This window comes from Phocoena phocoena, chromosome 3 (genome assembly GCF_963924675.1).
Source record: "Phocoena phocoena chromosome 3, mPhoPho1.1, whole genome shotgun sequence".
Classification (NCBI taxonomy): Eukaryota; Metazoa; Chordata; class Mammalia; order Artiodactyla; family Phocoenidae; genus Phocoena; species Phocoena phocoena.
The window spans coordinates 162,633,544-162,649,116 of NC_089221.1; the positions used below are offsets into that span (position 1 = coordinate 162,633,544).

The 15,573-nt window shown below is 47.5% G+C and overlaps 1 protein-coding gene across 1 annotated transcript in view; it reads left to right on the forward strand.

Annotated features, from left to right (window-relative positions):
• The window catches only part of GATAD2A (GATA zinc finger domain containing 2A), a 98,077-nt gene that overhangs the window by 27,033 nt on the left and 55,471 nt on the right, over positions 1-15,573 (forward strand). Inside the window, exon 2 of the mRNA XM_065874344.1 lies at positions 10,269-10,356. Within this exon, the coding sequence (XP_065730416.1) occupies positions 10,342-10,356 (15 nt within the window). The 5' untranslated portion in view covers positions 10,269-10,341. The remainder of the gene's footprint in view (positions 1-10,268; positions 10,357-15,573) is intronic.

The following is a 15,573-nucleotide window of genomic DNA, read 5'->3' on the forward strand; positions in this document are numbered from 1 at the left end:
ATTGCTGCTTGTTCACCAAGACTGCCTGTTTGAAGATGGCCGGTGAGGAAGTATAAACTCTGGGCTCAGCCTATGGCCTTCATGTTGCTCCTCAGAGAGACTTGGGGTGATGTGCAGGTCTTTGCCCTGTCCATGAATATGCAGGTCATGGTTGGTGCCGGTATCATCACAGAGTTGGGGCCTGTCTTTACGACATGGAGAAGGTGCTCAGCTGGTGGCTTCTTTGCTTCTGCTTTCTCAGCACACACAGGCCCACGGCCACAGGACCTGGGTTGAGGCAGCACATGGCGCCTGTGGCCAGGGCCGGGACCCCTCAGAGGCAGTGGAAGACACCTAGTCCTCCGCTTGGTGAAAAAAGGATTCTTGCTTTTCTGGGAGATTGTGTGATAAATAAGGTGTTGCTTCTTTAAAAACAAACTCAAGAAAACTTGCCACAAGAATGGAATGGCTGGAGGTTTTATTTCTTGACATGAAAATAAATACTGATACAGCTGGTTGACATGCTGTGTGACGTGGAGGCCACCTGGATGGTGCCTTCTTGGCAGTGAGGCCTGCTGCTTTGGGAACCTCCTGTTCAGGCCACCTGCTGTAATGGAGATCTTCTGTGGTTGGGGCTCTTTGTGATCCTCACTCTCAAACTTTTCTGTTCTGAGTGGTCCTGGAGACTCAGTTACCTCCTCAGCCTCCCCCTTGTTAGTCATCCCAGGAGGACACTATATTTTGCAGTCACAGGCCACACAGGGACATGTCTGTTTGGAAAGGAGACTGCCTGCTTGCCCAAGCCAAACGAGGTGGGGAACCCCAGAAAATCATTTTTGCCCTTCTTATTCTGGAGCAGTTAACCAAAGTGATAATTGAGGTGCTGTGGGTGTTTCTATCTGAAATTATTGGTAATGAACCAAATGTCCTCCTCCTGTTGGAGTTGGGTACCTCATGTGGGGTCATTTGGTGTCACTGTTTTCCCACATAGCATCCATGGACTTGGCCAGTGTGGTGACTGACTCCCCTGGGCCTGGCTTTGTGTCAGCCTCACAAGATAAGTGGGTTTGGTACTCAGACCTTGAGGAGGGGATGCAGTGTTTTCCTCTTCGGTGACATTGATTGCTGAGTGCATTGTTGGGGCTATTTGTCTGTGTCTCTGTTGTCTTGAGTTTGACCTGAGTTTGACGTGTCTGGAACTCAGGGCTCACACCGCCAGTGGGCCTGCGTAAGGGTTTCTGAGACTGACTCAGGTGCTCCAAGGAATAGGTTTGGGTTGTGCTGTGATATCTCTGGCTTCCACATATAGGAAAAGATTGTGCCCAAGACGAGTTAGTTATCTTTATCATTCATCTAACAGGGATTTCTTGACTCCCTTGGTTCATGGCTGTGAGATGGGGCTGGAATAGGTGTGTCCTGGGGAGACAGAGTGCTCTGGGAGGCAAGAACTGGGCTGATGAGACTTGGCATACTTGAAGTCCATCTGAGGTATAACATTAGATGCTGCTTTCATCTCACTATTCTAAGTCTTTCCAGTATCTTTTTGTGCAATTTATTTGGGGAGGGAGGGAAGGACTGGTTGATAGTAGAACATGTCAGGGACATGGCTGGTCTGGGAAACAGGGTTCTAGAGCCATGCTTTTTGGCTGTGGGTGTACCAGACCCATGGGCCTTGTTCTGTACACACTAAGGCCTCGAAAGGTTAAAATGATTTGTTGTTCTACCTCAAAGAGACATTGTACTGAGTGAAATACGCCAGACAGAAAACGACAAATACTGCATGATTCTATTTATATGAGGCACCTAGAGTAGTCAGATTCATAGAGACAGAAAGTAGGATGGTGGTTGCCTGGATGGGCATGGGAGGGAGGGAAAAATGGGTAGTTAGTGGGTAGTTAGTTAATGGGGACAGAGTTTCAGTTTTGCAAGGTGAAAAAGTTCTGGAGATGGATGATGGGGATGGCTGTACAACAGTGTGAATGTGCTTAATGGCACTGAACTGTACACTTAAAAATGACTAAGACCAAAATATGGTTAAGACAGTAAATTTTATGTTATGTGTATTTTAGCACAGTAAAAAAAAGAAAAAAACCCAGAACCTTTCTGAATTCAGAAATAGCCTGCATCCTTATGAGAGCATGCATGCATTTTTAAAAATAAATTTATTTATTTATTTATTTTTGGCTGCATTGGGTCTTCGTTGCTGCATGCGGGCTTCTCATTGTGGTGGCTTCTCTTGTTGCAGAGCACGGGCTCTAGACACGTGGGCTGCACTAGTTGTGGCATGCAGGCTCAGCAGTTGTGGCCCACAGGCTCTAGAGTGCAGGCTCAGTGGTTGTGGTGCATGGGTTTAGTTGCTCCGCAGCATGTGGGATCCTCCCTGACCAGGGATCGAACCCATGTCCCCTGCATTGGCAGGTGGACTCCCAAGCACTGCACCCCAGGGAAGCCTAGAGCATGCATTTTTATCCTCCAAGAGTTAGCTTAGGGAGAAATGAACAGAGACACTCACATTTTGATGGTCTACCTTATGCCAGATACTAGGGGCTTTAAAAAAAAAAAAAAGATATACATGGTTCTAGAAGGCACATTTTAACATCATCTTGGGAGCGTGATTCCATGGGTGTTCTTTGGTCCCTAGAGCAGTGGGGCCTGGATGCACTTCCTCCCCTCAGTAGAGTCACACAGGACTGGAGTCTGCAGGAGATTTAGGAGGACAGTCGAGGAACATTTGAGATCTTCTCTCCTCCAGTGCTCAGCACAGAGATTGAAGGTGTTCCTTGGTTTTCTGTGGCTCTTTGTTAGAGAATTCCCTTAGTGTGGCACATATTAATGTGTATGCACAGAAGGGGAGACTAGTTCGTAGTTACTCGTTACTAACACAGAAGTTATTTCCTCTTTTGTTCTTGTGACATTTTCTTCAAGGTATCCTTTAATATTGTAATGCCCTAATGCTAGACATTTCAAACACCTACCAAAGTCTCAGACTTGTCTAGATGTGAACATTTGATCCCTGGGCTTTTTAAAATTTTATTTTTTAAAAATTTTATTCATTTATTTTGTTTTATTTTATTTATTTATTATTATTTTTGGCTGTGTTGGGTCAGTTGTGGCACGTGGGATCTTTGATGAGGCATGCAGGATCTTTCGTTGCGGTACGCGTGCTTCTCTCTGGTTGTGGCGTGCGGGTTTTCTCTTCTCCAGTTGTTGTGTGCTGGCTCCAGAGTGCGTTGGCTCTATAGTTTGAGGCATGCGGGCTCTGTTGTTGAGGCGCACGAGCTCAGTAGTTGTGGCGCACGGGCTTAGTTGCCCTGTGGGATCTTAGTTCCCTGACCAGGGATCAAACCCGCGTTCCCTGCATTGGAGGGCGGATTCTTTACCACTGGGCCACCAGGGAAGTTCCTGATCCCTGGGCATTTTAAGTATGGGGGTTTATCTGAAGTTCTGAACTGCCGAGTGGACTGCCTGGGCAGCTGCTAGGGAGCGAGGGTGGAAACACTGAAAGGAACCTTGTTATAAGGAATCACAGTATTTTGAGGAACAACATTAATCACAGTAGTCAAAGTAAGAACTAGTTGCTTCTCTTTGAGAGCCTGCCTGGAGCCAGGGCCTGCCACTTGGTCCTCAGGATGGTCTTGAGTCCTAAGGGGCTAGGTGGGCTCCCAGGGGCACAGTTGGATTTGGCCCCAGGCTGGACAGACTGTTTAATTATCAGGAGGGTTGTGGCTGGGCAGCTAGCTGTATGATTCATCAGTAGCATTCTGTTCATTATTACCAGGATGGTCTGGTAGTGTGAAAGGGAGGGATGCTCAGAAGAAAGGAGGGTCGTGTTGGAGTCAGGTCTTCGAGAGGGCAGGGCCTTCTGTTGGAAGGATTGTTGATGGGTCTTTTAGGGAGGGATATGGAATCTTGGCAATAGAAATGGGGAGGGGAGTGCAGGGTGTGGGTGAATGGGTGCTGGGGTAGGTCACACTTCTTAGTGGTGATAGGGGAGGGCCCTTCCAGACACAAGGCCATTGAGGCCTATGGGAATCTCCAGGCGCGTTTCTCCAAACAGCCATGTGAGGGAGTTGGGGAGAGCTCCCCCCACCCCAAGAAGCTCTGGGCTCCGCAGGGGCTGTGGCGACGCTGTGGCCTTGCCTATCTCCATATTGTTTCTTCCTGATGTTATATTTATATTGTTATGTTTTTGCATCAAGTTGGTGGTGAAAACATAGTGGTTGAGTATTTATAACTCACAGAGGATGCCATTTTGTCATTTCTTCTCCATGCCTCCTTGGGCCTTGGATAAGGAGACGAGCAAGCGCCCTTTCTCTTGTGGAGTGTAGAGCGTTTGGGGGAGAGAACCTAGTGGGATGCTTGATGTCAGGTGTCAAGATCAGCCGTGCCACGTGATGGGGCTGTAGTTCTCGGGGATGGAAGCAAGGAGAGGGTGCCTGAGTAACACGTTTTGAGTTTGAAAGGTGAGTGGGGGGAAGGAAGGACTTTCATGGCAGTGAGAACAGCATGTGCAAAGGCCCAGTCCAGTGGTGGAGGAAGGCAGATATGATGGGTAAGATGAATCGAAACAAGGCCTGTGTGGTTGGAGCCAGGAGCATGGTGTGTGTACACGTACTGTGTGCGTCCCAGATGACTTCATAGGGTCACCTGCGCCTAAACAGTCAGGGCCTTAAAGGCTGTGGTGAGGTGTTGGGGGTGTTGGGGGGTTTTAATGAGCTTTAGGAACAGCTGCATTGGCATAGTGTGGGGAGTGGACAGTCTGTCTCTTGGTGAGGCCGTGGTTACTGTGGCTGAGGGAGGAGAGTCAGGGGCAGACTGGGGGTCTGGAGGGCACATACTGGTTGTTACCCTGGTAGATGCTTTGGCTTGACAGTGGAGACCGGCCAGCTCTGGTTGCCAAGGATAGGCTTGTGCAGCTGGCCTCACTGTCGGCTCCTTGGCCCTCATGGGGTTGGTTCTTTGCCTCTCGAGTCTGCCTAGTCATGCTCTCCCTCACTCTGTGGGGATATAGGGTTAATGAGGCTCTTTGCCTTGGGGAGAGCAGGTACTGCTTGGTCCCCTGGGGCTGACGTGGAGCTGAAGCACCCCCTTGCTGTGCCTCTGCCTTGACTTCTTGTCTCAGGCGTGCTGCTCTGCCTGAGTCATCTCTGTCCCGTTAATGCTCAGCAGAGCCTGTTAGGGCTATGGTTCTCCTGCTCTCAAGGATCAGGTAGTCAGTATTTTCCACCGTTTCTGTCTTTGTCATTACTACTCAGCTCTGCCCTGTAGGTGAAAGCCGCTGGAGACAGTGCAAACTTGAGTGGGCGTGGCTGTGTCCCAGGAAAGCCATTCGCCAGAACAGGCCCAGGCAGTAGTTTGCCGACCCTTGGATTAGGGAATTGACTCTGACCCAAGTTAATCTTTCCCTAACCAGCCAGCGCATGTTGGACCAGTGTGACCTCTGGGCTTCCTTGAGATGATCCATTGTTGCCCTGCCTCAGTTTCTCCCTTTCTCATAGAGCTAGCTGGGGACTTCCTCTCCTTGACAGTTAGCAGTACAGTCGCTAAGACTGTTGGCAGGGAGGGTCTGGGTGGGGTGCTCATTTTGTGTGGAACAAGTGGACTTTGTGGACCTAGGGGTAGGAGAAGGTGAATAGTATTATTGCTGGGTTTCATCTTGGAGGTTTTTTGGCTTAATATGTTCCCGGGATTGGATTAGAGCCAGAGTGGTAAAACACTGGGCAAGTGTTTGGTGAGTGCAGACGGTGGTAGGAGGAGATCAGAAGTGTGCAGCTTCCATGGGGCCAGGCCTCGGAAGGGATGATGGGGCCCTCTGGGGGGCACCTTGGAGAGCCCAGGCTTCCCCATCAGGTGCCCATGGCCTCTGAGAGCTGTCCCTGGGCTGGCCATGGGCAGTGCAGCTGAAGCGTCTCTAAGGAACTGGAGCTCCCTAGACAGCAGCCAGTGTCTGGCCGGGGGCTCCTCCCCTCAAGTTAAAAGGGAGCGGACCTCTCTTGCCTGAGCTGGAGAGGATGAAGTGGCAACAGTGGACTTTTGTTGCCCAAAGTGCAGTGACTTGATTTCATGTAAACCACCAATCACTGCCTCCTTACCAAGTGTGATCTCCTTCAGATTGGGAAATTGTTGTTTGGGTAGGTCGAAGATTCGGGGTGTTGTGTGTGTATGCATGTAAGTGGAGTACCCAGGTGCAGGGTCAAAGCCAAACCATAATGATTTATCAAGGGAGTGGAAGAGTCTCTTATGAGTTGGTAATTGTGTACTTAAGGGTTACTTGATACTGTTTTAAATATATGGGTTGGAAATAAAAACAGTAAAAGCTCTCTAAACCCAGCCAGTGTGGGGTAGATGGCACAGCAACCCAAATGATATACCAGTGGAAAGTGATTACAGTTTATTTTAGAGAAATGCTCCCAATCCTGATGGTGCTAAGTGGTCTCTGCTTGGTTTCTGCTCCGTTGTGAATTTTGCTCTAATTGTATCAAGGGGTTGTTGGTGTGTGAACTCCTCAGATTGGTTCTTTCTCCCTCAGTGTTAAACCATCTCTGCTCATTCATTCTATAAATATTTATTGAGCACCGGACACTGTTGGAGGTGCTTGAAATGATATCAGGCACCAGGCAGACACCCTTTTCCTTGTGGCATTTATGTTCTTGCCGGGTGAGAAAGTCCATAGATACAGTAGCTGTGTTGTGTGGAGTTTGAGGAGGGGCCAGGGCTGTGGCAGAGAAAGGGCAGGGTGAGCAGGATGGGCCTCTTTGAGGGAGACATTTGAGCAGTGACTTGGGGGTACACGGAGGAGACAGCCATGGTGGGGGAGAGTGATGGAGGCAGAGAGCAGCTAGCACAAATGCTAGCACAAAAGCTAGCAACTACTGTTAGAACAGGCTGTGTACAGACGTTTTTGGGAAATTGTGTGAAGCTGAATATGGACTGGGCATTTGTTGACATTTAGAGATTATTGTATGGTAGTTATGTTTTCAAAGGTCATTTTCAACTTGGGATGCAAATTGAAGAATCAATTGTTAAAATTACAAAGTATCGGGGATTTTGTTGAAAACCTTGAAGAACCCCAAGGTGGGAGGGTGCCTGGTGTGTTGGAGGCCAGCATGGCTGGAGGAGGGTGGACATGTCAAGAGAGGATGGGGCTTCATTCTGAGCGATTGCAGGGCCTTTGGAAGGTTTCGAGCTGAGGAATGAAAGCAGGGGGTCCAGTTTGCAGACCTCCATTGTATTAAGGGAGGATAGTGTGGCAAGTGGAGGTGTGAGAAGTGGTGGGACCCCAGATGTGTTTGATGGCAAAATCAGTAGGATTTTCTGGCAGACTGGATGATGGGTAGTCCTATCAAGAAGGCAAATGCAGCCAAAAAAAAAAGGGACTTTCCGGCGGTCCAGTGGTTAAGACTTCTCGCTCCCAATGCAGGGGGCGCAGGTTTGATTCCTGATCGGGGAACTAAGATCCCGCATGCCTCATGGTGCACACAAAATAGAAAAAAAAAAGGCAACTCCAGATTTTAATCTGAGCATCTTGAAAGACTGAATTTACCATGAGCTGAGGTGGGGAAAGCTGTGGTGGAGGGTGAAAGTCTGAGGTGACCTTAAAACTTCTTGTATGTTGCATACTGCCCCATGATGCACGGTATGCATTGTGATAACAGGTGAAGGTCACCTTCCTCGCAGGTTAACCCTTCAGGAGAAGGTCCAGTGTGTCTTGTGGTCTCACGGAATTAGGGTACTTGGATCTTTGTTGAAAATCATTTGTCCACATGTGCATGGGTGTTTTCTGTTGCATCTGTCTACTTGTCTGTCTTTACGTTCATATCATACTCTCTTGGCTGCTGTTAACTTTACATACAGTATGTCTTGAAATCAGGTTAGGTAAGTCTTCCAAATTTGTTTCTCTTTTTCAGTATTTCACTAGTCTAAGTCCTTTGCATTTCCATATAAATTTTGGAATCAGTCTGTTTTTTTCCGGCAAAACATGCTTGCAGTTTTTTTTCTTAATAAATAAATTTATTTAATTTTTGGCTGCGTTGGGTCATCGTTGCTGCACACGGGCTTTCTCTAGTTGTGGCGAGCGGGGGCTACTCTTTGATGTGGTGCGCAGGCTTCTCATTGTGGTGGCTTCTCTTGTTGTGGAGCAAGGGCTCTACATGCGCGGGCTTCAGTATTTGTGGCACGTGGGCTCAGCAGTTGTGGCTCGCGGCTCTAGAGCGCAGGCTCAGTGGTTGTGGCGCACGGGCTTAGTTGCTCCGCGGCATGTGGGATCTTCCCGGACCAGGGCTCGAACCCGTGTCCCCTGCATTGTCAGGCAGAGTCTTAACCACTGCACCACCAGGGAAGTCCCATGCTGGCAATTTTTGATTGGGGCTTTGAATCTATGAATCAATTTAGGGGAGAATTGACACCTTCTGACCCATGGAAAAGTCATATCTCTCTGTTTATTTAGGTTTTCTTTCATTTCTCTTAGCGACGTCTTACTGTAGTTTCAGCTTACAGGTCTTGCACATTTTTTTAAAAGATCAGATTTATCCTTAAGTATTTCACATTTATGGTAGTATTAATTGATTTTTTTTTAAGAGCTTTGAGTTTTGGTTGTTTGTTGCCATTGTGTGGAAATACCACTGACTTTTGTATATTGCCCTTGATCCTGAAGAGAGTAGGTGCTTGGAAAAGCCCAGGACCCCTACAAGTTCTCTGAGGCTTCCCCCTTCATGGCAGAGAGAGGCCTTGGCTTGGGAGGTAAAAGAACTCTGATTGCAACTTCCCTGGTGGTCCAGTGGGTAAGACTCTGCGCTCCCAATGCAGGGGGCCTGGGTTCGATCCTTGGTTGGGGAATTAGATCCGACACGCATGCCGCAACTAAGAGCCCGCGTGCTGCAGCTAAACGTGCTGCAACGAAGATCCCATGTGCTGCAACTGAGACCCAGCGCAGCCTATATAACTAAGTAAATATTAAAAAAAAAAAAGAGAGAGAGAGAGAGAGCTAAGATTCATGGCATCTACTGCATTTCCCAGCCTGAATGGGGCCAAAAAGAGTGGCAGAAAGGGCCCCTCTCCCTAGGAGCTAGCCCTGGTGGTGGCTGTAGCAGCCCTGGCCCTCACTGAGGAGGATGCCGTGTGCTCCTTGGTTCCCAAAGGTCTTTGCATAGGGTTCACTGATATTTGCTTATTTTGCAAGTTCTCCTGTGGGAGTGTTTCTCGCCATCCATGAGTTGTGAATTGCTGTGAACCCAGCTTAAAAATAAAGTTTTCATATCAGAGCAAGCTCCTGGTAGTCATGTGGGTGCAAAGAATGACAACAGAGGTGATATTGACAATATTTGGCAAGCTACAACTGACAACTGCCTGGGAGTCTGAGATTTGGCTGGTTCACTGGGTTCAATCTCTGTGCCCAGAGGCCTGGACATCTGATGTCACAAAGGAGGGCAAGTTCTGGGACCATGCTATCTCTGGGACCTTGGGAGAGTTCCTAAACATTCTTGAGCCTTAGTTTTCCTATCTGTGAAACAGGCAGACTCTTTCTGCCTGGGCAGTGTAAGACCTTTGGAGTTGATCCCTGGGTGAAACTTCTAGTTGCCCTGTGGCAGTGAAGCCGCTTCCATGTGGGAGATGAATTTTGTCCATCCCTGGGCACCTCATGCCCTCAGCTTCTTGAGGGCAAACTCTGTACTGCCTGTAATGGTGGGTGGTTTCCTTGGGGTCTATGTTGGGGAGTGGGCACTGGGGAGGGGAGAGGTCATCTCTGGAGAGGGAGACCTGGGTGGCCCTGGGCAAGTTCCTGAATATCAGACATGTCAGATCCCTTATGTGTAAAATGAGGGTGATTGTGTAACTTATCCGTAAGATTGTCCTGGGGATTCAAAGAGATGCTGAATTGTATCATAGTACCTGGAACTCACTACTAAACATCAATTAAATGCTAGTATTTCTATTTCTGCTGTTAATGTCATTACCATTATCATCAAAACCGTGAATTGTTTTCTGTGTGTTCAGTATGTTGGCTTGTGGCTGTGTGCCACCTCTTGTCTTCATCCATATTGCTAAAGATGAGATCTGTAGTGTTTGAGATGTTAGTATTTATTGGTTAGTGCACCTTATTGGGTCATACATCAGAGACTGATAGAAATTGATTTCCTCAGCTTGCCCTCCCTTGGAAGGTAGCAGACACAGAGGTCTGTTTGAAATCTAGAATTTTGCAATTCCAGAGATTGGAGACATTTAAAACTGTCTGTACATTCCAGAAATTTTCCTTGGAAACTCAGTGTTTCTTCCTCTGTTCTTTGCTTTAGGTTGGCCAGCACGTTGACGGAGTTGCCTTTTGACATAGCTCCCACCATGGCCGGCTGGTAGGACCACCGTCCCATGCCCAGAAGCCAGGTGAGTGTGTAGTATCTAGTATCTGTGGAACGGAGGCACTGACTTACCCAATAGGCCTTATTCAGGTCCTTGGACATTTGAAACAGAGCACTGCTTTAAAAGCTGATGGCCACCTCCTAGAGGAGAAGGAGGAAGACAGGTACCTCTGGGATTGCACATTGGGCCATCTCCACAGGGCTGCCCAGGCCCTGCCTCCTCCAGGATGGCCGTTTGCTCTCCTGTTGCATCTCAGGGGTCGCTCGTTTGAAAAGGCCAGGCCCAAGTAGGATGAACTGTCCTCCGTGAGCATCAGGGGCAGAGGATAATCCTGGCCAAGTGACCTTTGCCCTCTGGCCATTCCTGTGATTTCCCAATGCTGACAGAAACCATTAGAATTTATCCTTAACCACCAGTGCTTGGAGCTCATTGCCCTTACCGCACCCCGTGCCTATGGGGAAACTGAGCCATCCCCTACTGCTTAGGGCTCTCAGGTGGAGACTCTGTCCAGGGCTTTCGGGACCCAGCAAGACAGAGCCCAAAACCCAGGTGGGATTTTGTCTGTTACTATCAGGCCAGTGATGTTTTGGGCCAGGGCTGCCTACCTGGAGAAGAATGTAGGACTGAGAGACGTCTTAGACGTCTTAGAACACGGAGATAGCTTAGGGTTGGTTAGCTGCTTCCTCTTATAGGCCAGCTGGCTGGTGACTTTCCAAGGGGTGTATGCCCTTCAAACAGTGTCACAGCTGCACAGGGTAAGAACTGGCTGCTGGGTTGAGCAAGGTATGTGACAAGGGTTGGGGGTCGGTTTGTGAGGTTTCAGCTCTTATCTGCATTTAGCGAGATGATAGTATGGGCATGGTCAGGTAATCCTGGTGTCAGGAAAACATTTCCAGAATGTTTACCCAGCAAAAACAAACTTTACTGGTATTAAAAAAAAAAAATTTTTTTTTAAATTGAGATAATTTGCATACCATATAATTCACCCATTTGTAGTATACAGTTTAGTGATGTTTTTGTATATTCAGGAGTTGTACAAATATCACGTCTATCTAGTTCCAGAACACTTTCATCACCTTCAAAAGAAACCCCACACCCATTAGCAGTCCCTCTCCAATCTCCCTTCCTCAGCCCCTGGCAACCACTAATCTACTTTCTATCTCTATGGATTTGCCTGTTCTGGACATTTCATATCAATGGAATCACATAATATCTATGACCTTGTGTGTTTAACTTCTCATACTCAGCAAGTTTTCAGGGTTCATCCACTCTGTAGCATGAGTCAGTGCTTCATCCATTTTTGTGGCTGAGTATATTCCATCGAATGGATAGACCGCATTTTGTTTATCCATTCATCTGGGATAGATTTGGGCTATTCCCACCTTTCGGTAATTATGAATAGTGCTGTGAACATTTATGTACACAAATTTGTGTGGACTTGTTTTCACTTCCTTTGGATATATACCTAGGAGTGGAATTGTTGGGTCATGAGTCTTTAATATTCTGAGGAACTGCCAGACTGTTGTTACTGTGGCTGCACCATTTTACATCCCCCCACCCAGCCCTGCCCCAGGCCCCCAGAGCTCTCTGGAGACAAAAAATGACTCAAAGTCTGTGCTGGTTTCCTAGGCTAGTTGAGGATCATCGGTGTTGACAGTGCTCGTTACCTGGTGCTGGTGGCAGCATGCAGTGAGCCAGCCACCTAGAAAGTGGGTTTGGCGCTTGGTTGTCAACAGGCTCTCTTTGGACGTTAGTGTTGGAAAATCGTGGTACTTTACGTCTTGACAAGGTCTTACCTGCAGCACAGAGGGGTGAGTGATCATCCCTTATCCTATAGCCCAGGGCATTGTCTGAAGGCAGCGGGCTGGCTTAGGGTTCTCTGAGGTCCTCGGCTGGGTGACCCCACCTCTGCCGGGCCCTTTGTTAACTAGGAAGTACATAGTCCGAGCAGTAAGTACTTGCTGAGTGAATGAATGAATGAATGAAAGAAAACTGCTCCTTTCCTGTCACAGGGTCAACAAGGAAGACACAGCCAGAGCATTGCAAAGCAGTTAGTTTGGTGATTCCGGAGGGAATTTCTGGAAGCCCCCTCAGGTGTTCCCTCTGGCCCTGCCTCTCTGTACCCGGTGAGTGAAGGAGCTTGATGGGAAAGGATGGTCTGTGAATGGTTGTGGCAGATGGTGGTCGATGTCAAACAGGCAAAAACACCCTTGAGCAATTTTTTTTTTTGGCTGCGGTGTGGGATCTCAGTTCCCTGACCAGGGGTCGAACCTGGGCTCTTGGCAGTGAGAGCACAGAGTCCTAACCCCTGGACCACCAGGAAATTCCCTGAGCAGTTATTGTTAAGAGATGTATAAATATGTCAGCTTGTGTACTTTTTGTTGTGGGTGTAAGTCAGCTCAGCAGATTGATTGATTGTTCCACTTTCAGTTGAACCATGGCCTAAAGTCAGCTGAGGCCTCCCCATTCCTGCTGCCTAGGACTCCGGGCACAGAGGAAGAGCAAGGCAGGAGGAGGGCTGGGTCCTGGGGAGTCTTGAGGCGCATACACAGCCCCCACACGATGCCCCCACAGTGTATGTGGCTGTCAGTGTGAATACTGAGGGTCAGGCTGCCTGCTTGGGCTAATGGAATTGGTGTCCACCCTTGAATTTTGCTTGTTGGGTCCTGTTCGTTCAGCAGCTACGTATACTGCTTGCATGCTGAGAGACTGGCCTTGTGCTTGGTGTTAAGGATCAAAAATGGGTGTGACTTACAGAAAAACAAACAGGAAAAGCAAATGCAGATGACCCTTAACCAAGGCATAAAAGATACTCAGTCTTTTCTGATACTAAGAATAATGATCTTTGGAGCTTCCCTAAGATATTTCTGACCCTTTGTCTTGAAAGGTGGACACCATTCTCTTGGTGGGAATCACGCAGCACCATATGTTGCTTTTGGAGGTTCACAACTCCTCGGAGGGGGATTTGCTTACCCTTTGCTCCAGCAAGTCCACTTCTAGAAATGTATGCCAAAGATAGACTGTCAAAAATAAGGATTGTGGCAAGACTGTTCATTACAACATTCTGAAGTATAAAACTGGAAATAACGTAGATGTTTGTCATTTGGGCCTGGGACTGATGGGGCTGGATCGCCAGTGGGGTGGAGCCGAGCCCCTGAGCAGAGGAAGAAGGGGTGTCTTCTTGTCATGGTGATGGGATTTCTAGGGTGAAATGAGTAGAAAAAATTATAAGGTGAAGGATAAAGAGATGTACTGCACTCACTTTTATCCCTCATAAGGAACGGTGGGGGTGGGATATAGACATGTGTATTTGTTTATGTTTTATTTTATTATTATTTTAAAATTTATTTTATTTATTTTTGGCTGTGTTGGGTCTTCGTTACTGCGCGCAGGCTTTCTCTGGTTGTGGCGAGCTGTGGCTTTCTCTAGTTGTGGCGAGTGGGGGCTACTCTTCGTTGAGGTGTGCGGGCTTCTCATTGCAGTGGCTTCTCTTGTTGCGGAGCACAGGCTCTAGGCACACAGGCTTCAGTAGTTGTAGCATGCGGGATCAGTAGTTGTGGCATGAGGGCTCAGTAGTTGTGGCACGCAGGCTTAGTTGCTCCGTGGCACATGGGTTCTTCCCGGACCAGGGCCTCAAACCCTTGTACCCTGCATTGGCAGGCAGATTCTTAAGCACTGCGCCACCAGGGAAGCCCTATATTTTATTTTTATTTTTCCTTTTTTGGGGGGGGCCATGCCATGTGGCATGTGGGATCTTAGTTCCTCGACCAGGGATCGAACCCAGGCCCTTGGCAGTGAGATTGCAGAGTCCTAACCACTGGACCACCAGGGAATTCCCTAAAACATAGTAGTTTGATTGTAAGATATGAGATATGCCATAAAGGCAAAAATTAGAAAAAAATCTTTAACTGTTTTTAGGAATCATATTTTTGGTTTCAGGTCAACAATGCCCATGGTCTTACTGTTATATATTGTAGGAGAAAACAAGTAATTGATGTCTTTAAGAACCAAAATTGGGAATTTCTTGGTGGTCCACTGGTTAGGACTCCACGCTTCCACTGCTGGGGGCCTGGGTTTGATCCTTGGTTGGGGAACTATGCCCCCCCCCCCAAAAAAAGAACCAAAATTTTTAGGATGAAAGACATATGCAAATAAAAGATCAAAATACTTAAGTGAAAATGTTTTAATTCTAAATCTGCATTGGGAATGTCCCAGTTGTATAAGATGGTACCAGGGTTGTGTCAGAAGGAATCCCCCCCTCCACCCCACCAAGGGTGGGGCAGGTAAATGTGAATGAGAATTAGTCCCTGAGTTGGAGCATCAAATGTATTAAAAAATCCAGGGTTCCTATTGGTGCTCATAGGAAAGGAAGAAACTCACTGGTGCCCTTTGGAAGGTGTTAGGGAATCAACTCATTTTGAAAATTGGTAGATAGAAGGAAAGAAGCAAGCATTTATCCTGCCTCTACTCTATGGACTGTATTTGCAAGGAACAAAAAAGGGGGTAAGAGCTAGTTTCCTTCGAAGATAGATCAGTGCTGCCAGAATTTTCCAGAATCCTCTACTCGCACTGTCCAGTGTGGTACCTGGAATATCGTGATTGAGGAAGTCAAGTTTTAATTTTATTTGATTTAAATCTTTTTAAATAGCCACATGTGGCTAATGGACCATGTAGCTATTAACGTTCTGGCTAATTAATATGAAACGATGGGATTATAAATTCATACATTTGCAGGCATCTGATGAAATGGTGGGTCTAGACAGTGGACCTCAGTGGCTTCCAGCCGCCAAGGAAGGGTGCACATGCTTCCAGAGGGATGTGTGCTTGGTTGGACCTCAAAATCTAGTTTTGGGACATTGGGGTTGTGTTACATTATACCACAGGGATGCCAACTGGCAAAACCCAATTGTGGGAAACAGGACAAATGGCCTGATTTCTTCAACTTATGATTGAAAAGAAAGTGGCAGGGGAACCTGTAGGTTTCAGCCAAGCGTGACTTCAACAAAGATTGAGGAATGATTGTTTAATTGTTGATGGTGTGATCATGGGATTGTGGTTTTGTGTCCTTGTAGTGATAAACGCTGAACTGTTCATAAATGCATGTTGTATGGCATTTGCTTCTTAGAGGCGAAGTGGGCGTGAGGCGTGTGAAAGACCAAGGTGGTCGTCTGACAACCATGGAAGCTGGGTGGTGGGCATGAGCAGTTAATTGTGCTGTTCTCGCTGCTTCTTTGGGTATGT